General features: G+C 39.4%; 1 protein-coding gene across 2 annotated transcripts in view; it reads right to left on the bottom strand.

The window, feature by feature from the left end:
* LOC149316489 (phospholipid phosphatase-related protein type 5) overlaps positions 1-23,425 on the bottom strand; it is a 114,500-nt gene that overhangs the window by 14,606 nt on the left and 76,469 nt on the right. Inside the window, exons 4-6 of one of the 2 annotated variants that reach the window (XM_089515652.1) lie at positions 3,822-3,903; positions 2,514-2,690; positions 1,114-1,216 (exon numbers count right to left, since the gene is read on the bottom strand). In XM_089515652.1, the coding sequence (XP_089371778.1) occupies positions 1,197-1,216; positions 2,514-2,690; positions 3,822-3,903 (279 nt within the window). In that variant the 3' untranslated portion in view covers positions 1,114-1,196. Of the gene's footprint in view, positions 1-1,096; positions 1,217-2,513; positions 2,691-3,821; positions 3,904-23,425 lie in introns of those variants that run through there. The other variant, XM_089515651.1, reaches the window with a different exon arrangement.

Genomic DNA, 23,425 nt, shown 5'->3' with positions numbered 1-23,425 from the left:
TGGAAACCACCAGCACAGTACTGAAAGGTAGTTTTGCCTTGCTTTCTCTCCTCCCCACCACCACCCTGGATTTCTTCCTCTCAAGTAGCCGCTGGTAGATGGCCCCACGATGGGAGAAGTTCTGTCAGATGCAAAGGACGCACCACAGCACTGAATAGGAATGCCTCACCACCAGGCGATGGAATGGGGCCGTTTTGAGGACACTTCAGTGTGGAGTAAAATCTGTTTTTTCTCAGTCATGTGCGGTCCTGAGCATCCCCTACCCATGCCCAGAACGTTTTTAAAAATGCATGCAATAAGGTCCCTTGTCTGCTTTTCAAGGCATATGCAAACTGTTTTTTTCATTTTACATATGCATATTGTTAATTTTGGATAAAAGTTTTGCTGAAAGATATTGAACTCTTCTTCTTTATTGTACTGTAGTAACCAGTCCCTATTCTTTCCATATTACTTCTGCCTCTGGTACAATCTTTTCTGTTAAAGAGGTAATGCCAGGAAACACGTTTACTTTATTAATTAAGGTACACCTGTGCAACTGAATGAATGATGTTTTTTCCAAAACTAACAATGTCCTTTGCCCAATATTTAAAATTTAAAATGGTGTGCATTATTTATTCTGAACTGCTTCATTTATTAACACATACACATCTAACAGTTACTTTAGCAAACAAAACAGATTTTCTTGAAATAAATAAATCTGATGTCCTGATCAAAGGAGTAGGGATGGACAGGAAATTTGCTTGCTGTACATTTTAATAAGAATCAAAGATATTTGCATTTCTAGAACATAACTAATACAAAATTATCCTCCATTCTTCATTCTTCTCCACATTTTGAAATGGAGTTGTAATTTAAAAAGATGCATTCAGGAAAATTGCATTAAAATGTGTGCCTTTAAGAAAACTGTGTAAAAAAGAAAAAAGACATATATCAGAGAACCTTACCTGCAAAATTATGTGAGAGAAAATTGCTGACAAAAAAAAAGTGCATGTTTATAGGGACTTTAAAAAAAAAAAATCTGCAAGGACGAATTTAGCCAGGCAGCCACTATATTTCAGATTCCATGAAAAAATTATGCAGTGCAGGCAGACATTACCTTTTCTAAAGGGCTTTCTACCCGAGGAATGCTGATCATAGGCATTTGAGCCAGATTGTCCATGTGTGAATGTTCAATTTCTGGTTGTCTACCTTTAAAATTATTTACCACACACACAACCTAGAAAAAAAGAGAGATAAAATTAGGTATTATGAAAATATTGTATAAAATGATCTATAAATACTCATAATCAAATCACTATGTTATGCTAAACAACACTGAAAAATTATCTTTGCCAACATACAATTGCAAGTTCTCCTTGATTTAATCATTAGCTTGGGATGGTATTTAAATATACACCAGGGTAGACTGCCAGTTGGACCAGCATTTTAAACCACCTCGAATTCCTCCAGCATAGTTGCAAACTCATCCACAGATTAAGATAACATGCACAGTCAAGAGTGTAATCATGCCAGTGAACATGCCAGACATCTACATATACCATGGACAAAAAAATTGGGAAGCGGGAAGGACATGGAGTCTGGGGCCCCCATCATCCACTGGTTTGCCTTCTTTAATATTCCAAAATAATGATTGGACTTGTGGGGAAAGCAGTATAATCAAGAAACAGTGGCCTGTTACAGACTGCCAAAATAAAGCTGCTTCGGGTCTCTTTGGAGGTATGCTATTTAAATAATGCATGGGTCCTATGAGTCCGGAAGTCGCGCCAAAGCCACACTCCATTCCTAAGCACTGGAGTGCGGCTTTGGTGCAGCTTCTGGATTCTTAGGACCCATGCATCATTTAAACAGCATACCTCCAAAGAGACCCGAAGCAGCTTTATTTTGGCAGTCTATAACAGGCCTATGTTAATGGCATTTTGTATGGGAAGAATGGATATCTTGTGGTCTTCTAGACATTGTTGTGGTGCAAATCCTAACATTTATTCATGGAATAAGCAAAGCTTAGAAAAGCCACTTTTTGGACTATAACTTTCAGAATTTCCCCAACTAGAACTTACTATGCTAACTGGGATGAGGGTGGAATTCAGGAAGTAACTTTCTAACCCCTGGAAATAACACCACTGTTTCTTCCATTGCATGGTGACTTCTTGATTCAACATATATTGGACATTCCTGTGGATCTGGTTATTCAGTAGGCTGCAACAAAAACTACCATATTCAAATCTTGTACACGGGTTTGGATTTCTGTACAATTTTTTTTGGAAAAAATATAATTACTTAGGCCTGACTCAGAACCCCTTTAAAAACAGTTTTTCCATTTGGTTCACTGGACAAGAGAGCTTCATGTAGCCACCTTGATGTATCTATGGAACTAATTCTCCAAAGGGAGCCAATGGGTGATCACCCATATGAAGGTGCTCTCTGGTAGTGTGCACTGAAATCCATGCTTGTTCAGTGATTCATAACTCCAACTGAAATGCAACAGAAAGATTCATGTGTGTAACTGAACTTACCAAAAAGACTGCTATAGAAATGCCAACTAGAAATCCCGCTATCACATCCGACCAATGATTTCGATATTCTGCTACTCTGTTGATACCAGTAAGGAACGCCATACACATTAAGCTTAAGCAAAGGACTGGTTTTGCCAGCCGTGTTCCTCTGGATTTTATTGTGTTGGTGATATACATCTAGGATGAAAAAGATTGGAGTAAATAATTAAAAGTAATATCAATTTCCAATGAATTTTTAAGGAACGAGGCAAAACAAAACAAAACACCCAAACTAGCAGTATTTCCCCCCTTTTTGGCAACAATTACATTTAAAAATAAATAAATAAATAAATCATGTGTAGAAAGCACAACATTTAAGCCATAGAACAAAGTAGTCCTAAATTAAGTCATTCATTTCCTATTTTAAGACTTCATTTCCAAATGCTAAGCCCACTTATAAAATGAAATGGAAATATTAAGAAATATGCTCATTTTGTGTGTGTGAAAAATGAGTCCAGCTGTCTGATGTTTTCTTCATCTAGCAATAGCAAGTACATTTCTATATCGCTTACTGATGTACTAAGTTGTTTATAAAGTGTAAGCTAATTGACCCCAACAATCTGGGTATTCATTTTTGTAACTTCAGAAGGATGCCAGACTGAGTTGACCCTGAGCCCCTGGCTGGTATTGAACTGACAACCTTGTGGTTTGTGAGTGAGTGGCTGCAGTACGGGCATTTAATCAGTGCGCCGCCAGGGCTCCTTGTAGTTTCATCTGACACAAAAACACACACCTGCTCTTTTTGTCAGAAGCAGACACCTAGGGCCCATCCACACTACACAATTAGAGTGTTATGTTCCTCTTGAATTGCTATGGCAACTTCCCATGGAATTCTAGGCCTTGTAGCTTTTTGAGGCACTATGGGCCTGAACAGACAAGTGATAAATGCTAGCCTCAGGGAGAGTGGGGGAATGGTGTCCACATGACGCATGACCTGAAGCTGCCCTAAGGCCGCTGTCATGGTGTGCACCTGACTGCATGGTGAGTGGCTTCACAGTGCTCTTTTGGCTCTGCGTCCAGATGACACAGTGCTAGAAGGTGCCACAGTGGCAGCATGGCATATAGTTGCCATGACTGCAATTTGGAGCTGAAAGGGGTGGCTACAGACTGTCCCTTAGGGGAGGTCTGTTTAGCACCCAGGGCTCCTTACAAAACCCTCTCCTGAAACATCAAATCTCTGGATTCTATAGGACTAGACCATGGCAGTTAAAGTGCAGTGACAATGCTATAATTATATAGTGTGAATGAGGCTCTGGTATCTGTTTTCACCTGCTTTCCTTTCTGTCCTGGAATCCTTCTTAATGGACCACTGGGAGTAGATGGCCTTGTTGCAGTGTAGGGAACAGTCCAGCTATAGAATAAGCAAATGTGTTCAACAGGTGGAAGAATATATCTAACTACAGCAGCAGGCAATTTGCCTAGTGCCTTTGCTTGCTGAACTCATCTCTCATTTATGCATAAAGTCCTAATGGCACCATGCACACCATCAGAGTTTCCTTGAGATTTTTTAAATGAATAAAGTCAACAAGAATCTATGTGACAATGCAGCTTCTCCCATCATCTGGGCAGCATAGTCTTCTTTCCAGGTAACAAAGAGGACACGGTGGCTCAGCCATTAATATGCTGTCTCTGACTATTGCAAGATCAGCAGGTCTGCAGTTAGAGGTCCAAACACCACATGACGGAGTGAGCTCCTGTCACTAGTTCCAGCTTCTGCCATCCTAGCAGTTCAAAAGTACAGTATGTAAATGTGCAAGTAGAAAAATAGATACCATTTCGGTGGGAAGGTAACAGCATTCTGTGCAGTCATGCTGTCCACATGATCACAGAGGTGTTTTTGACAACACTGGCTCTTCAGCTTAGAGATGGAGATGAGCACTGCCCCCTACAGTCAGACATGACTAGAAAAACTTGTCAAGGGAAAACCTTTAACTTTTAACAAACAGTTAATGATGTGATAGGATTAAATTGCATGTTAACTTAGATGACAAGAGAGAAATTACTGAGTGAGATGGCCAGTTGGATAAAAGCACCAACCTCTAAGATCCTTCTTAGCACAGGTTATAGAAAGCCTGAGTAAGAACCACATGGGATGGGGGGGGGGGGACTCTAACAAAGGGATGCTTGGGGACAGGAGATCCTGTCCCACCTGAGGGAAGCTGGCTGAGATTGGACAAAAATGTCCAGATGCCTAGCTACCCCCATGAACATCCAAGATTACAAATCCCATCTGCATCATGAACAGCCAGGAACTGTTTAGCCAGCTCGCATCAGGACATATGGTTATTTTGGTGATCTTGATTGGAATGCTCTAATCTGTCCTGTGATTTGTAATTCCTAAGTGTGCCTGAATTGAAGGTGGTCCTTCATAAAGGAAGATGCCTTTTGATAATGGAGATACTTATTAAGTAAGATATTCTTACCTAGAATAAAGCCTTTTCTTGTAAAAGTACTTCTCGCTCACACACTCCTTTCATGTGCCTCTTGCTCAGTTTCATATCCACACCAGAGTTGGGAGAAGGGGGAAGAAAGCTTCAGAGATGGAAAGTGCAAATGGTACCCCAAAGTTGGAGTTGCGGGGGGGGGGGGGTGTCAAATCAGTAGGTGGTGGCAACTCAGTTCATTTAGATGGTCTCAAGGTGTCCCCTCCACCTCAGGCAGAAGCAGGAGAGGGACCCAAGAGCCGTCACAGCCTGGATTACAACAGCAGCACTTTTAGTTTTTCCATTATCACTTTCAACAATACTGGAATACCAGCCAATTCATCTCTTCTTGTATTGTCCCATCCTCTAAGAGCAATTAATGTTAACCATCCATGTGTGAACAGAATAGAAGATAAGACCCTTCCACTGTTAATCCAAATGCATCTTTCTGTCTAAATTTCCCAGAAGCCACAGTAACCAAGTAATCTTGTTGCAGTTTATGGCCTTGGTCCAACACTGACACACTCCTAAGTGAAAGTGATGGTCTGAGTGTGCATAACTCAGCATTAAACTGTGACACAGGTCTTTCTTCACTGCCTGGTAAAATGTTTTCTTTGGATGCCACAATTAAAATAAAATAGCAGAGATCTGCAAATTGTATTTATGATGTTATCCACTGATTCTAGTCACCAAGTGAAGGATGTTGAGAAACTTTCTGCAGTGGTATTCAAAAGCTGTTCTTTGTGCTATTGATAAAGGAATGAGGTTTTTAGAATTAAGAGGAAAATTAGCTGATAGCTCATGAACAGTAGAGTCTTACACATGCTCAGGAGTTTTTTGGGAGTGTGGGAGGTGATATGATAGTCACCTCTGGCAAACAAAGTTTGCAGTTTTCCATAGGGCCTGAAAAGCCTGCAAAACCTATTTGATATGAGAGGGATCAAAATGTGGATATACAGCATGACAGATGCCTCTATCATATGACTTCCAACTCTGTAATCTGTCTCCAATCCAAAAGTATCTCACTCAAAGTAAAAGTGAACCATTAGAATCCTAGGACTACAATGAACACCACTCACAATATGCTGCTTGAAAGTGCATACATAGGCTTGGTTACATCAGAGAGTTTTCTGGTGTGTAGCACTCTTTGGTAAGTGTGTATAAGACAGCAACTCATGTGTCTCATCATGCTTTTCTTTCCATCCCATAAAAGTCGGCTCTGTATCCATGGATTCTGCATCTATGGATTCCACCATCCATGGCTTGAAAATATTCCATCCCTCCCCACAAAAGCAAACCTTAATTCAGCCATTTTATATAAGGGACAACATTTTACTACATATATAATGGGAGTTGAGCGTCCACAGATTTTACCAATGGCCTACTATACTAAAGGTGTTTTCTAGACTGAGAGCTAATGTGGTATAGTGGTTTGAGTGTTAGATTAGGCCTCCAAAATACAAGGGTTCAAATTCCTGGTAAGCCATGGAAATCTAATAGGTGATCTTGGACAAAGTCATACTTTCTCAGAAGAAGTAAATGGCAAAACTCATCTGAATAAATTTTGCCAACAAAATGTTGGAATAAGGTTGCCATAAGTCAGAATCACCTTGGAGGCATATAACAATAAGCAGACAGATATTATTGGCAGCAACTTCAGAAGAGATCAAAGGATTTAGTCCTCAGGTGTATTCACACTTCACAGTTATAGCAGTATGATACCACCTCAACTGCTATGGCACTGCCCTATGGGATCCCAGGAGTTGTAGTTTGGTGAGGTGCTTTCACTTCTCACAGGCATTTTCCTCAACTATAGCATTAGAATCATAGAATCATAGAGTTGGAAGAGACCAGACCTCCCTGGCAGAAAAAATAAATAATTCAACAAATTACAGATCCCAGGATTCCATAGGATGGTATCAAAGTGCTATGATAGTGTATTGTGAATATCCTCTTAAAGGAAATGTGACACTGGTTGCCATATGAAACAACCACCAGCTCATAACTGTAGACTATTTAGTTTTATCAAGGCTAATTCTGTCTCTCTCTATCTCTCTAAAGTACATGAATCTGACCACAATACATGCATGAATCTGTTGTGAATGTAAAAATTCCAGTCCCTTGCAGAACTTGGTACTTCATGTTATTTTACTTCACCTGCACTTCCATAAGAAAGGTGGGGGAGCAGCAGGAAAACTATGTTTATTTTGATAGTAAAATGCTGAATCTCACCACTTGCTTGTGAAATAAGATCTTTTCTGAATGGCAAAACAACCAAAATAATTGTGCCCAAGAGAGACAGAATAAATCAGTGATAAAACAAAAAGATACTGCATCTCTAAATCACACTCTTCCTTCTTTCTCCCCTCATTTGGGAAGAAACATGATTTTCACTTCACAGCTCACCTTTCATATGCACTCCTCAAATTGCAGCAAATTTTTTCTTCCATAGCACAAGTCGACATATTAGGATAGAATACTGATGAGCTAAGAAGCAATTCAACCTTCTACCTGCTTTGTTCCCATATTGCATATACCTTGAGAGACTAATAAACCCTCATGGTTTTGGAGATGGATTCCCCAAGGCTTACACTTAAGATTGGCTCCATACTCGATGTGGCTATAGGCAGGCTGAGATTTAAAAGTGTTAACTGTGGCAAACTCAGAAAGTGTGAAAATAAGACATTTGTCCTCAAACACTTTTGTGCTCAGAAGTCCTGACTGGAACATGGTTTCCTGATGTTTGTTCTCAGGTGCTTAAGGTTGACTGTTCACACCTTGTGGTGTACCAGCAACAAACACTCTTTCAACATAAATTAGGAGTTTGGTGCTTAGTGACTCCTCCAGCTATAATTTATCATCAGCCAAACATAACAAGAAATAGCAATCACACGAGACAAGTATGCTGTCCAAAGGCAAATGGATGTTTCACTGCACTCATCTGTGAGATTCCACATATATTTACTCCAAATTGGTGCCCACAGCACTCAGTGGGACCCACTCCAAGATAACTCGAGAAAGCAGGTAATATGCTAAGGACAGAGATAAGTTTCCAAAGGTTCAAAACACACTGCAGAAATAAACCAGTTTGAGATTGCTTTAATTCCCTGGCTCAGTGCTAGGGAATCATGGGAATTGTAGTTTATTGTGGCACCAGAGCTCTTTGACAGAGAAGGCTAAATGTCTCACAAAACTACAGTTCCCAAAATTCCCTAGCATTGAGGCAGAGCAGATAAAATAGTCTCAAACTAGTTTATTTCTGCAGTGTATTTTGACCAAAGACTCAAGGACACATTTTTAGAGAAGTGGTACCAATAGTCCATATCTCTCTGATGCATCCCAACTCTGTGTTTGTCTACCCTTTATAAATTACGCTTTTACTGCAATCCATATAATCAAGAGACAGGATCACTGGTTTAATGACTTTAATAAACATGATATTAACAAGCCTCCTAATGCAGTGTTGGAAACCTTTTTCAATCCTAGGGCTGCATTTATTTCTCTGTAGCCTTCCAAAAGCTGTGGACATGGCCAAAAGCAGAAGTCAGTGTAGCCAAAGCAATATACTCCACCTATCCTCCTCTCTCCATTTACTTCTTTTTCTCTGTCTAGAGACATGGGATGTATCCACACTACACAGTTATAGCAGTTTGACACCACTTTAAGTTCCATGGCTCCATCAGTCCTAGGATATGTGGTCTGGTGGGCTCTTTAGTATTCTCTGGAATTATCAGATAACTTTAATTCTATTGTTCAGGAAAGTGCACTGGAGAAGCATACGTTCCTTACCAAACTACAAGTCTGTCACCAGAACTGAAATCTTCTGAATTTTTGGTGTGTGTACGTTCTCCCTATGGCCCCAAACAGATTCTGCACTCTGGGCACCCATGATTTCTGAGGCAAGCACATAAAACCGAGTTGCAAATGAGAAACTTTAACACTTCCAAAGTCAGGAAGATACATGATTTAGACAGGATGTTCTGCTGGACAAGCCTGATTAATCTGATTTACAACTCCATTCTGACCCCAGACATTGCCAGACCACATGATTTTTTACAATGTAGATCTGATGTCCTTTGATGTAGGACAAACACCTTTGCCTTCAAGCTAATTTTGGCCTATAAAAGATCTCCAAAATCCTTTGTTAGAGGGCTAGTGGGAAGGCATGGAGATACTCTGTCACTGTGAACTCTGCCCGGTCCTGATACGTCCGTTCTCCCTCCGCTCACCATATCCCATGCCATCCCCATCACAATTAGATGGCCTCACTGTTAGTTCAGCCTCCACCTATTCCAAAGTTAACTCCTGATTTCTGTAGTCCTTGTGTGAGTGAACGTGGATTGTTGTGTGATTTTCCCCCTTAATAAAAGAAACACTCCATTGAGAGAATTCTGCATCTGCAAAATTCCTTTGATCTCTTTTCTCTCGGTATACAGGTGGGAAACAGTTCCACAAAAGGTTACTTGTAGCACAACCTAGTAATTAAATGAGCTAACTAAAAATTCCCCTAGAGAGATCATTACTACAAGTCCTAGGATTCCATGGGATGGAGTCATGGGAGTTAAATTGGAATTAAATTTAGGACTGCAATACTCCCAGCTTGTCCAACATTTTTCTTGGATTCTGCACATGCCAGCTGGTGCTTGCTTCAGCCAGCATCTGATCTGGATTCCAAGCTTTCATGTTAAAATGAAAGCTTGGAATCATGGAACTGAGGTATGAGGCAAAATGTGAAGGCAACCATCAATAAAATTGTTCTGCAAGAAACAGGTTTGTCCCTACTTTTCAGGCACAAGGAATGGAAGAATAGGCTCTACGGGTGGGGAAGTTATACATGAGATGAGGTGACGGATGGAGAAGGAGGAAGAGTCAGTCAGTGCTACTAGCAATGGCTAATAATATTGGAAACCTCATCTTGAAACTCTCCTGTGGTTAGCCAGGGCTTAGGCATTGCGTGTACATATGTTTGAATGTCATGTTTTCAGCTATGAGACTTGCACACTGCCTTTCCCCCTTACTTTGCTAGAGCAGGTCCACACTGACCTGAATACTTGGAGCTCATCCTGGAATATCCTGGACCCGGAGCTGCCCTGAATTCCCCCCATTATCTTCACACTCTTTTGTGACTCCAGGTGGCTGTCTACACATGCATCCCTCTGTGCCACCCAACACCCCACCATGAGCATGAGTCACTCCCTTTGAGGTGTGTTGATCAAATGGCTGGGCACCTCACTGTAACCTCAAGAGGAGCAAACTGCACCAGCAGTAATGGTGCAGGGTGGCATAGCAGGACATGTATGTAAACAACCACTGGACATTGTTCTGGGCTGCTCTAGATTTCCCTGAAAACCCTGAAGATAAAGGTAAGTATTTTTAATTCAGTTCAATGGAGGGATGGGCTGGATGTCATGTGGAACTGACCTCACATCATGAAGGCATTCCACAGTTGAATTGGGCTTTGGAACTGAGTTGTGAAGACAGGACACTGTGAGAGTGCGGTGAAACTGGTTCATTTTGCCCATGTAGACATGCCCCTAGTGTCAGAGACATCCAAGAGATTCAGCAGTTCTGACTCTTAACTGAACCAGTCACATTCTTTCCCAGAAAAAGGGCTAACATGCCATGAATCTACTACTAACCCAACAGGAAGGAAGCCAGGCACATTGAGATAAGGAAGTAGGAGGTAAGGGAGTACTGTATAAGTAGTGGAATGAGAATAACAAGGGAGGGGTGCACTGCAAGGTACATGGGGAGGGAAAAAATAGGAGGGAAGGGGAGTGAACCATGCCGAGTGGTGGCATGTAAGAAACAAGGGAAATAACATTTTTTAGGGCCAGGTAAGGTGAAGGAGGGAGTATGAGAGAAGGAGAGTGAACTGTATGAGTAGTAGTGTGTAAGAAGAAAGAGAGCATTTATGAGGGTGAGAGGCTAGATGAGGAAGGGAGTGAAGGTGTGCACTCGAAGCAGCAGAATGCAGGTAGCAAAGAGGACATGCTGTAAGGAGGTGAGCAAAAGATTAAGGGGAACTGGCCATTGTGAGCAATGGAATACAATAGGACTTTAAGGTATGTTTGCACAGAGATAGTGATGTTCCAAGGTCGAATAGTCAAGTCCATGTCCAAGCAGAGATTTGGGCCTTCTAAGTCCTGTATTTTAAGTAATAGTCTGTAGTTACACTCAGTTGTAACTATTTTTTAAAAATGGTGTGGAGGTTGAAATAAAATGGAGAAACATGCAACAATTAATGGTCCGAATATGCATAATTGGAATGTAAATTAACCTAATTTGCAAAATTATAATAATTTCCATTATATAGACTCATAGAATCATAGAGTTGGATGAGACCGCAAGGGCCATTGAGTCCAACCCCCTGCCATGCAGATTAGTTGTCTGGATTTTAGGAAGTGGAATATGGCAACTTGGACAAACTTGCTAAGAAAATCCCATGACAGTTTTAGTGTCGCTATAAATCAGAAATTATTTGAAGGCATAGTACAACTACCTGTGATTTTAACTGTGGGTGTTTCAAGTAGATTACTAATATCCCTGAGTTCCTTTGAGGAAGGACAGGATACGAATAGAAAGGCAATTACAAGCTGAGCAACAAGAAACAGTTAGCCTGAAAGACCTTCCGTCAAAGGTCTTGGAAGTGAGAGCAATTCCATCAGGACTCCCGTGTCTGTGGTTCCTGATAGAGCCTGTTTCACTCCTCTCTCTTGTCTTTTCTAAAAGGGGACTTCAAGGAGGGAAGCAGCCCTTCTCTTGCATATCACCTGAATGGGGAAGCTTGGCAGGCCAAGCCTAATGCATGGGATAGTGATTCACCACAACCACTGTCTTGTGAGTTGCCATATATGCCATATAAAACAGTTAGTTTAGAGGGCCATTGGGGATTAAATTAAGATTCAGGGATTAAATTAAGATTCAATAATTGGATAACTATATGTATGGTAGGAAGTACATAGCAAAATTCCAAAAGTTATTGTTGCAATTGGGAACACAGTAATATATCTATGATGCCCCTTTTCCATAGTCTATCTTGTCCCATCTGAAAACTTCCCACCCCCAACAGGGCTCCAGTAACAGGTATGTTCTTACAACTCTGTGAAGTTTGTTACACATTTTGTTCCACTCTGAAGGCAGCATTTCTGAGCTGAGAAGCTAACTTTTGTGGTCAGCTGCTCCAAAGAAATTCAATCCAAGAAAGATGAACAGTCTTGCGCTTCCAGTCATCATTGTACAAAACAGCCTGTTCTCGGTTAAACTGGCTCTTAGCTTTAACCCAAACCAATTACCCTCAATCTCTGTCACTACACATCTTAATGAGAACACATGAAAAAGACAAATGGTTTCTACAGAGTTCAAAATGAATGTAAGAACAGCACCCTGATAATTTATTTTTTAAGACTTCTATTATTTCTGATCTAATCTATTACTGGATTAGATTCTAATCTAATTGATTTTCTAATATATTAATCAATGAGCATCAATCTTGGTGATCTCTTAGTTATTACAGTTAAAGGCAACAGAATGTCCTGTATTTTGACTTGTCTTTATGGAGGCATGTCTGCGCATACGTATGTGCCTTCAAGTCACCTGTCAATTTATGGCAACCCCACAAATTTCATAGGGTTTTCTTAGGCAAGGAATACTCAGAGGAGACATAGCTGACAGCAAATAACCTCTGCAGGAACATACAGTGCAAGCCGGTTGGTGCCTTTAAACATTTCTTCTTTCATGGTCATTACAGTCCAGGAAAGATTTTGACAAATTGGAGACGATACCTAGGCTAGTGCAATGATTCTCAAGCACTTTGAAAGCAAAACTCCTGAGGAAAGAATAAAAGAGATTGAGACTGAGCATATACTGGCAGTTTTTTAAATATTTAAAAGGCTTCTGAAACAGAAAGAGAAACAATTCACCCTTTTTGATGAGACACATCAAGAAACCATGATTTTGATTGCAGAGAGGTAGATCTTAGGGTTGTTTTTTAAATCTGTTTAAGTTTTCCACCAGCCAGCAATTTATCCTCCTGTAATATATTAGATTCCACCACCCCCAACTGTTATTTTTGGGCCTGCGCATACAGATGTACTCTCTCTTGTTTCTCAGGGTCAGCCAAGATACTGGGTTGCAGAGGCACCGCCAAGAGATTAAAAAAGTCTTCTCGTTATAATACATAATTTTCCTCACCTATACATTTTGTATTTAACATGTCTTGTTTTGTGATTAGTCATAGAAAGGTGAACACCAGATTAATTTGAAAGTAGGATTGCTGAGGCATGTATCTCTGATAAAAATCCCATCATGGGAAAGAAACTGAGTTAATAGCAGGAAATCTATATTCTCTTTAATGTCTGCTTTGACACTGAGGGACCCTGTTTTGATTAAACAGCCAGCATAACTGCTTCAGTTTCTACAACATCAAAATCACATGTTTTGCATTTGACAATATTCTGATTTTTCAAGCACCTAAATTCACACTGTACTTTAAAAAAGACCTTGCATAAGTATTTTTGCATGCACTTTCTCCAAATATATTATTTTTTCCAACCATTTTACTCTAATGTATATCTTTTGGTACAAAGCTTTCCCTGATGTAGTTTTGTTATTAGAGGGAGCACTTCTTCCCATGATGAGTTCAACTACTGAATAATGGAGAATTATTTATGACCTCTATACTTGAAGGTTTTCAAAATGATATTGGACAATCCCATGCCAGTACTTTGCTAGGGATAAGCTATGTTTGTGCTGTTGGAGTATAACAGTTGTTATTAAAGTACTGACTTTTGAGTGCTCCTGTACACTATAGGGACAATGATAAAAGCAAAATGCTGAATAGCTGGGGATTTCAATGAAGTTTCCACTCTGTGGTGAAGAGGAAGCCTACTTTTCAGGGGGTTGCAAGACATGAGGTCATTTCAGTTAAAATGGGACTGGACAAAGTGTGCCCTGTTGGCTGCACATGCTCCTCAGATCTATTTTGCAATTCTCCAATGCCACCAGCACAAAAAATGTGAAAATTTGCAATGATCCTCTTCCAAAGCTATCCCCCATGCTGCTAAACAAACATAATCAATTGAATTTTGTTTTTTCAGTGTTTTACAGTTGGCACTAGACCCATGGTATTTGTGTCCATGGATTCCACTATTCACAGCTTGAAAATGTTCTTTTAAAAAATCCCTTGTGGTCTCTTCCAACTCTATTATTCTATGATTCTTGATTTAGAAAACAGGTGAATAACAGAGGGCATAGGCTGACATACTGTTTTGAATGTTGGACCATAACTCTGGAGACCAGGGTTCAAGTCCCAGCTCAGCCATGTAAACCACTGGGTGACCTTTGGCAATGCTCCCAGCCTCAGGGGAAGGCAATGGCAAACCTCCTCTGAACAAATCTTGCCAAGAAAACCCCATTATAGATTTGCCTTAAGATTGCTATAGGTCAGAACGACTTGAAGGCACTTAATACATACACAAACACAGTCTGATGGAGAGCTATAGAATTATTTATGGCACAGTTCTTTCTCTCAGAATCCTTAGAGCCTGGGGTCATGTGATGAAGATGAATGATGAGACATATGGGATAAACACTTGTTCAGAACACAGTTGAATTGTGGAATTTGCTTCCTCAGAATGTGAAAATATGCACAAAAAATAGGTGAATCTAATGGAGGATTAGACAAATTCATGGAGTACAATATCAAAAGTTACTAGTCATGATGGCAGTATCTTACCTCCAGGATTATAAGCAACCACTAGAGAACAACAGTGGAAAAGAATTGTTACTCTCACACTGGTAGCTTCCCACATGCCTCTGAGAAAGAAAATGTTGTGTCTGATATAGCAGGGCTCTTATGGTTCTATCTAACCTAACAACAGTGAACACACACAATCTCACCTGATTTTAGAGGCTAAGGAGGAAAGGGCCCAGTTAGTAGACGGAAGATCAACAGGAAATAACTGGGATCTTCCAGCAGGACTACAAAAGAATTCTACCTGAAACCCTGAAAAAACATTGTTCCCACTTGTAATTGATAATACTGAGCTAGATGATTAGCTGTTTCCTGTGTTCCTATATTCTTATGGTAAAACTTGAGGACTGAATGATCCATTGTCTCCGTTCAGACTCTGTAGCTAGGACACATGCAGTTTAAGAGTTTTGTGAATTTTAATGTCTAATGCTTCTGCTTCAAAGAAAGCTTTGCAGAAAACGTGGTGGGAGGGGCTACTAAAAAGCCATAGCTTGACTTTAGATAACTGGCTTATGTTACCCTTTTCACTAAAATAAACTACAGGAAAGACTAGATGTTTCCTTGGACCAGGGGCTCGTTCACACTCTACGGTTATAGTGTGATACTCCATTGTAACTACCATGACTGTGGAATCCAATGGAATCCTGGGATTTGTGGTTTGTTGGGGCACTAGAGCTTTCTTGCTAAGAATTCTAAATGCCCTTCCCTCAACTGTAAATCCAAGAATTCTACAGACTGGAACCATGGAAATGGAATCATGCTGCTATCACTGTGTAGTATGACAGGACCCATATCAGGCAATTTGTCCATCTAACCTTGTGTTGTGCACTCTAAGAGGCAGCAACTTTCCTGGGTCATGGGTAGAGGCTTTTCTTCTCACCAGATACTTCAGCCTTTTGGCAGAAATTAAGACATGGACTTTCTGCATGCAAAGAATGTTATCTACCACTGACTAAAGTCCCTTCTCTAAAGATCCCTATCTTTATAGTCACATAGATCTAAAGACAAACTAATTAAAAATCCAACTCATCACTGCTGAATCCAATATACTTATGCAGCTCTGTTATTTTTGCTCTTAAAACCACATGCAATAAAGGAAGCAGAAGAAATGGAAGGTGAAAAGACAAATGCTGTGATCCAGAATTATCTTTCTCATAAATACAGGATGTATTTCCAAGTACAAGGAAAACAAGTTAAAACTAAAATTTTACCAGTGTGACTCAATAATATTTTTGCCAGATAATCAGACAATCACAGACATTTACACAGACAAAATATCATTCATTTCTCTGTCCATCTGTCTGTCTACCTATCTCCACAATTATAAATATGGAAGGTTGGGGAATTGCTATAGCAAAAGAACCAAACTTTTGGCAGGCTATTATGCAGTTAGGTAATATGGGCTCATCTGTACCAGTCAATGTTCATATTGCATTTCATTTTTGAAATGGTATCGACTTCTACAGGATAGTATTGTTGTTATTATCTTGACCTCCATTATTGTTGCCATTTTAAATCTTTGTCTATCTTAGGCTTAGGTTTGACTGTACCGAGCTACAGAAGATTTATGTGCTGGCAGGCACAGAAACCACAATGAAGCATTGTAAATTTGGAAGGATGGCAGAGGGAAATTATTGAAGACTGAAAATATTAAAAGCTGTTAATGGTGGAGTTCACATTCAAGATTTCTAGTAAATATATGCTTCATAAACAACTACAGTGCGCTCTTGTTTTACGCGGGGGATCCATTCTGGATCCCCCCCCCGCGTAAAACAAAAACTGCATATGCTCGAGCCGCATTGCAAGTAATGGGGCTCATGCTTGTGGCGGTGCATGGTGCCATACGTGTGCACACCATTGTTTCTTCCAGAGCAGGGCACCAGGAGAAGCAGCATATAATGCGCCCATGTATGATGCAGGCACACTGTACTACAATGATTATTGTAGAGAAATAGAAGACAACAGCAAAAAAGGAAGAACAAAAGACTTCTTCCACAAAATCCGAGAAATCAAAGGGAAGTTCAAACCAACGGCCAGGATGCTATATGACAATAAAAAGAACATAATTCAAGACCAGGAAGAAATTAAAAGACATTAGCGGCAATATACAGAAGAGTTATATAAAAGAAATGAGAAAATGAAAGGTACCTGGACTGATAAACCATATGAAGATAAACCTCAGATTCTAAAAAGCCAAGTGAAAGCTGCAATAACAGAACTTGTGAAAAATAAATCACTAGAAACAGATGATATTCCAATCAAACTGCTATAATCCATACAGACAGAATTAACTCTAGTGCTAACTAACATATGTCAACAAATATGGAAAACAAAGCAGTAGCCAACAGACTGAAAATGTTAATTATACATCTCAACTCACAAAAAAGGAGACACAAAAGACTGTAGCAACTATAGACCCACAGCATTAATTTCCCATGCACACAAAATGATGCCTAACATTCTGCAACACAGACTCCAACCATACATGGAGATAGAAATCACAGTGGTACATGTAGGATTCAGAAAAGGAAGAGGTACTAGAGATCACGTTGCAAACATACGATGGCTAATGGAGCACACCAGAGTTCCAAAACAAGATCAACATGTGTTTTATAGACTATAGCAAAGCCTTTGACTGCACAGATCATAAAAAACTATGGAACACCCTTAAAGACATGGGAGTACCACAACATCCGATAGTCCTGATGAGAAATCTGTACTTAGGAAAAGAGGTTACTGTTAGAACAGAATATGGAGAAACCAAATGCAATTGGAAAAGGGGTAAGGCAAGACTGAATCCTTTCACCCTATGTGTTCAACTTGTATGCAGAAAATATCATACAAAGAGCTGGCCTGAACACAGAAGAAAGAGGAGTGAAGATAGGAGGAAGGGATATCAGTAATCTGAGAAATGCAGATGACACCATAGTACGAGCAGAAAATATCTCAGACATGGAACAACTACTAAGAAAGATCAAAGAAGAAAGTGCAAAGGCAGACTTACTGCTCTACATAAAGAAAACAAAAATGATGACCATAGAAGATCTACACAAATTTAACCTAGACAATGAGGAAATTGAAATAGTAAAAGAGTGTCCGTGCCTTGGGTCAAGTATTGATCAGAATGGGACTGAAGTCAAGACAAAGACTAGGAATGGGGGGGGGGGGGCAACTATGAAAGAATTAGAAAAGATCCTAAAATGTAAAGATGAACAACAAAGCATGAAAGGTAGAATCATACAAGCCATTGTTTTCCCTATTACCATGTACGGTTATGAGAGCTGGATAGTGAGGAAAGCGGATAGGAGGAAAATCAATTCATTTGAGATGTGGTGCCGGAGAAGAATGCCAAGGATACCATGGACAGCCAAAAAGACAAACAATTCGGTTCTAGAACAGATGAAGGCTGAATTCTCCTTGGTAGCCAAGATGATAAAGTTGAGGTTGTCGTACTTTAGTCACATCAAGAGAAGGAATGACTCACTGGAAAAGTCAATAATGCTCAGAAAGGTGGAGGGATGTAGAAAGAGAGTGGAAGACCACATGCCAGAAGGATAGGATCTATTGAAGAGGTCATGGGTATGAATTAATAGGAACTAAGCAGAGCAGTGGAAGATAGGGAGTTTTGTAGATGTCTCATACATAGGGTCACCATGAGTCAGGATTGACTTGAGGGCAGATAAAAAATTAACACTCCGCTATCTAAACTTCATTTTGATTTGGTGCTGGGGTGTAGATATATGAGGGGGAAATGGGTCACTAACCCTGCAAATAAAAATCCTGTCCCTTCAACGAAATTATATTTCGCTCCCCAAATTTCCGGCATTGCGGACAGTGAGACACAGAAAATCATATGCACCTAGAACTTTCATATTTGCTATAGCCCCATGTCCCTTGGTAATTTTGTTTGCCCCTTTTCTTTTGATGCCTAAACTCTCTTTCTAAATGCTCTAGGTCACATTTTAAGTTACTGAAATGCTAGAAATTTAAGGATTGAAATCAATTTTCAGTGGGAAGCAGAATTCTTATTTGGGGGGGGGGGGTCAATGTCCTTATTAGATACATAATCTAAACCCCTACACTGGTGCTAGTGGGATTTATTTTTTTATTTATTTGTAAACACAGATAAAGCCCAAGACTAGTAAACTAGTAAGGGTAGGATTTTCTCTCTCTCTATTTTTCATCTATGTTCATCTGTTCTCTTGTAATTTCCCCACAGCGAATCAGGCATTTGTTCTTACATCTGCTTTGAAAGTGCCAGTCACACACTGAATGTTGATGTAATAAAACTGACAGAACCCATTCTATTTCTCTCCGGGCACCACATACAATTCTAATTAAATTATTTTTTCCTCCGTTGCTTTGAACAATTTCTCTATTGCCCAGTCACACATATTACATTTCTTTCCTGCCTCTTCATGCGCCATCGTTACCTGTTGGTCTTCATCCTTTCTTCTTTTCCTTCTCTCTGAGAAGGTTAAATTAAAATTGTGTTGATATATGAGGATGGTTTATGACAAAGCGAAAGAGGAAGAATAAAAGAAGTGGGAAACTAATATCTTTGTCATTGCTAACTATACCATTGAAATTGTATGCAAAACTGTAATAACTTGTAAATCAAAGGGTTTTTTTAATTACAGAAAAGGTATAGGCCAAGATATCTACAGATGTAATTACTTCCATCAGTGCAAAGAGGAGGCAGTGAGCATTCTCTATTGTAATCACATACATGCCAAAACTTGCCCTGGCATGCTGGGGATCCACCTCTCCCCAACTGTTTTGCCATTGAGATTTGCAGAAAGATGGGGATGTTTTGGATGTTGGACATTTACCTTTTTTCACTTTAAAAACTCTTAAATTTGAAAACAAAGTGTAGAAATACAATTTACTGTATATACACTCATGTATGGGTCTCAACGTTTTAGTCAAAACATGGACCTAAAAAAACCTGGGTTGACTTATCCATGGGTCAATGTAGGTGTTGTACTTTAATTCTTATTTTTTTTAAAAAAAGGAACCATCCCCTGGTGAAAGGCAAGTGTGTAATCCATCTTGGATGCACTAACCACCCTCTACTCTTTCATCCATTCATCCTTTATCATGAGTCCAAACAGTTATGTCTGCTGGAATTTCATAAGTCCTTTGGCATTGTTTTCCTTTGCTTCATCCTTTAAATTCTTTGTTAACTGCCCCAAAGTTTTACCCTTGGCTTATCCATGGATCATACCAAAATAATATTGGTTCCCAAATCTGCTCTTGACTTATACATGAGGTCAATGTATAGTCAAATATATACAGTAATGCAATTGATCATGCATCACATTCATTGCTATGTAAATGTTGCTGCAAATGATGTAAGGAATCAACCCATGACTGAGGGAGCAGCTCTGAGTACCAAAGGCCTACTATTGTGCAGTTGAATGGGGCACTTCAGGATAATGCAACCAGTCTCCACTCCTCTGAACCATGGTGTGATGAGGAGAAGCAAGGCTGTCACAGCTTGGAGGTAGAAGTGGCTGGCCACATCATTTTATGTCCCCCACACACCTACTCTGCAGACCTCCATTGCTCAGAGTGATCCCCTGGAGTTTAAGGTAGTTACTGAGGGTAAGATTTATGATTGTGGCAATAATGCCACTATTATGAAAGTGTAACACAGCTGAATAAGGAACAGTTACAGATATGTAACTCTAGGTTATGAACCTGTAACTGCAAGGCAGCATGCCAGCTATTGTCTGATTTATCAGATAGCTAAAGGAAGGCGCCAGTGTCGAACAAGAACTATGGGAGATTAGGGTTCAAATCCTTGTTCAGCCATGGATACACACTTGGTGATCTTGAGCACATCGCACGCTCATAGCATCTGAGGAAGACAATGGCAAAACTCCTGTTAATAAAGCTTACCAAGAAAATCCTATCGCAGGGTTGCCATAAGTCAGAATCAACCTGAATGCACATAGTAACAACAACAGATGGGAGGAAATCCCCATGTTTTATGATAGCAACTTTTACATCACCATATGTTATTGTTGCAATGTCTTCATCCAATGGCATATTAAGAAATAAATACATTTATGTTTTCCCCTCAAACATGTTTCAAAAGGTTTTTGTAAAGTCAGTCAAGAGGATAATAATCTCGCAATTTGTGGTTAGAGCCACTAGAGGTCAGAAAAAAATCTTCTTCTCTGTTACATATATTGGAAGCTGATAAGCAAACTAATTTGCTGGAGAAGTAATAACAAGGAAAAATAATTTATAACTTCAATAGGAATGATAGCTTTATCATGCTGTGGACTGATCTTAATCAAGCTAATTTAAATAAGCAAGAAATAAAATCAAGAAGGAAAATAAAATGAAATCGAAATTAAATTAAACCAAGTTTCCACCATGAGAGAGATTCATATTCAACCTCCATCATCTTAGGTTCCATGGGATGAATGAAAATATATATATATAAATAAAGATATCTAAAGGAAAAATCAAAAGTGTTAATTTCTTGGTGAATCTAACCATAAAAATATGTTTGCAACATTACAACTAACTAGAGTTTAGAACAATGTAGGAGCTTATACTCTGTATACCAATTGTTCTCATTGTTCTCAATTGTTCTTATACAGATGAGATTTTGAAAGTTGACCTACACTGAAGATGTCTAAAACTGGTTGGCTATTGGCTCTGCAGGGAGGGATGCACACTGTTTTGGTTAACACTGTCCCTTTTTACAGCTGACAAAAAGGAGGTGGAAGGGTAAGAGTGAGAAAGCACTGGGGGAGAAGCAGTACTCTACTAACTATGGTGCCTTCTCTCTAAATTGTTCCCATGCTTCACTGTTGTATAGAGAAAACATATTCGGGGGTAGTAGCCACGATGACCAAATAGGAAAGTGCAATTACATCCAAAAATCCACAGAGGCCACCTGGATCTCAAAGGAAGCATCTTTTTGTGTTGCTAATGACATTTAAATTTTATTTCCTGGATTTTACAACCTTTTGTCTCCCAGAAGCCACATGGTCAGAAGGAGTGGTCTGACTGCATGGATATCCCACCATACTATCTTAAATAATAATAAATAAAAATTTTATTTGTATACTGCTTTTCCGTCTGATCAAAGCGGTTCACAGTAGCATACAATATAATACAAAACAATACAATACTCAAGCAATACAATAAAATATCCATTACATCAGCAATATTACACAGTACAGTAAAAATCTCCTAACAAATACAAGTCCATTTAAAAACGATCGGTTGTGGTTGGGTATCTGGATCTTAGTTAGGGTATTCTATCTCTAAAGAGAATCAGGGGGATATGCTATTTGAAAAAGATGTGTTTTCAAAGCCTTCTCTTAACTGAGAACAACAATTTCTTGACAAAATGTAGGCCTGTGACTAATATCATCATATTTTTCTTTCTCTTGTATTATTTTAATACTTTTATCTGATGAAGAAACCTGTGGAGCTTTGAAAGCTTGCAGCATGTATTTGTGCATTTTGGTTGGCCCAATAAAGTATCACTGTTTTGTGGATTTTGGATGGTATTGTACTTTGCTTTATAGAGGTTTACTGGAGACCCAAAGTCTAGACCAATGCTGTCATACAATAATAAGAGTTTGGAAAATTAATTTTTGGACTGCAAATCCCAACCAGTATGGTTATTAGCTTTCCCAAGCTCTTCTCAATATCTCATTTGGCTTTCACTATGAAGACTGCATTCCCACTCTTACTAAGAGTGCATTCCCAATAAGAGTGCACTCCCAAGCACTTCATGAAAATTCAGAAGATCTCAGATTTTTATAAGAAAATAGTTCACTGAAGTGCAAGGGATGAGGCTACAAGAACCTGGCTTAAGTGAAACCATATCTGTTTAATACATGTATCATCAGATGACAATACTGAGTTGAGCTTTCATATGTAAACCACATTTTGTATCAAGGTAAGTAAACAAATACTGGGGATGAATTATTAACTTAGCTGCATTTTTACATCTCAATGTTTACTTGAATGCCCAAGGCTCAAATGATTCATTATCAGTTTAGTCTTTCATTGACTAATGTAATCATGACATGTGTACAGCACAGTTTAATGCTATGTGCTGGAGCACCAGTGAGTTTCAGGTTCATATGTGTTTATACTTAATTTCTTATTTTAGTTAACCACAGTTACTGATAATGGGTTGGATCCACGTTTGCGCATACTCAATGAGGACCTAATGGAATGAATAGGATTTACTTTAGTCCTGATTAACTTAATTTCGACTGATCTGAATGGGTATACTCTAAGTATCTCTATGTCTGGATCCAACCTTCTGTTTATATCAGGACAGATAGTGGTTAATGAAAACTATAGTGAAACAAAACACATTCATATGAAAAAACAGTTAATGATTTTGGCTTGTTTCCCTAGACCAATTGTACCCACCCTAGTAACTTCCAAAGAATTTTGGACACCAGCTCCCATCAGCCCCAATCAGTATGTCTAATGGTCAAAGATGGAACACTTGTTTGGTTATGGGCTAATTGCAGTTAATATTCAGTAGTTTTCAGTTCAGTAACTGGGTAGCTGAAAATGCAAGTTAAAATGGCTGATCTCCTGGGAGTTATGTGAGAGAGGAGGAGAAGATAACACAAGAACCCAACACTTACACACATAACATAACCTTAAGTTCAGCAATGTCTGACAACCAACCCGGAGACTTA

This window comes from Sceloporus occidentalis, unplaced genomic scaffold, assembly GCF_023333645.1.
Source record: "Sceloporus occidentalis isolate IW3139 unplaced genomic scaffold, rSceOcc1.0.p SCAF_3, whole genome shotgun sequence".
Classification (NCBI taxonomy): domain Eukaryota; kingdom Metazoa; phylum Chordata; class Lepidosauria; order Squamata; family Phrynosomatidae; genus Sceloporus; species Sceloporus occidentalis.
The sequence above is the reverse complement of the archived record's forward strand: the minus strand, read 5'-3'. Positions and strand labels throughout refer to the sequence as shown.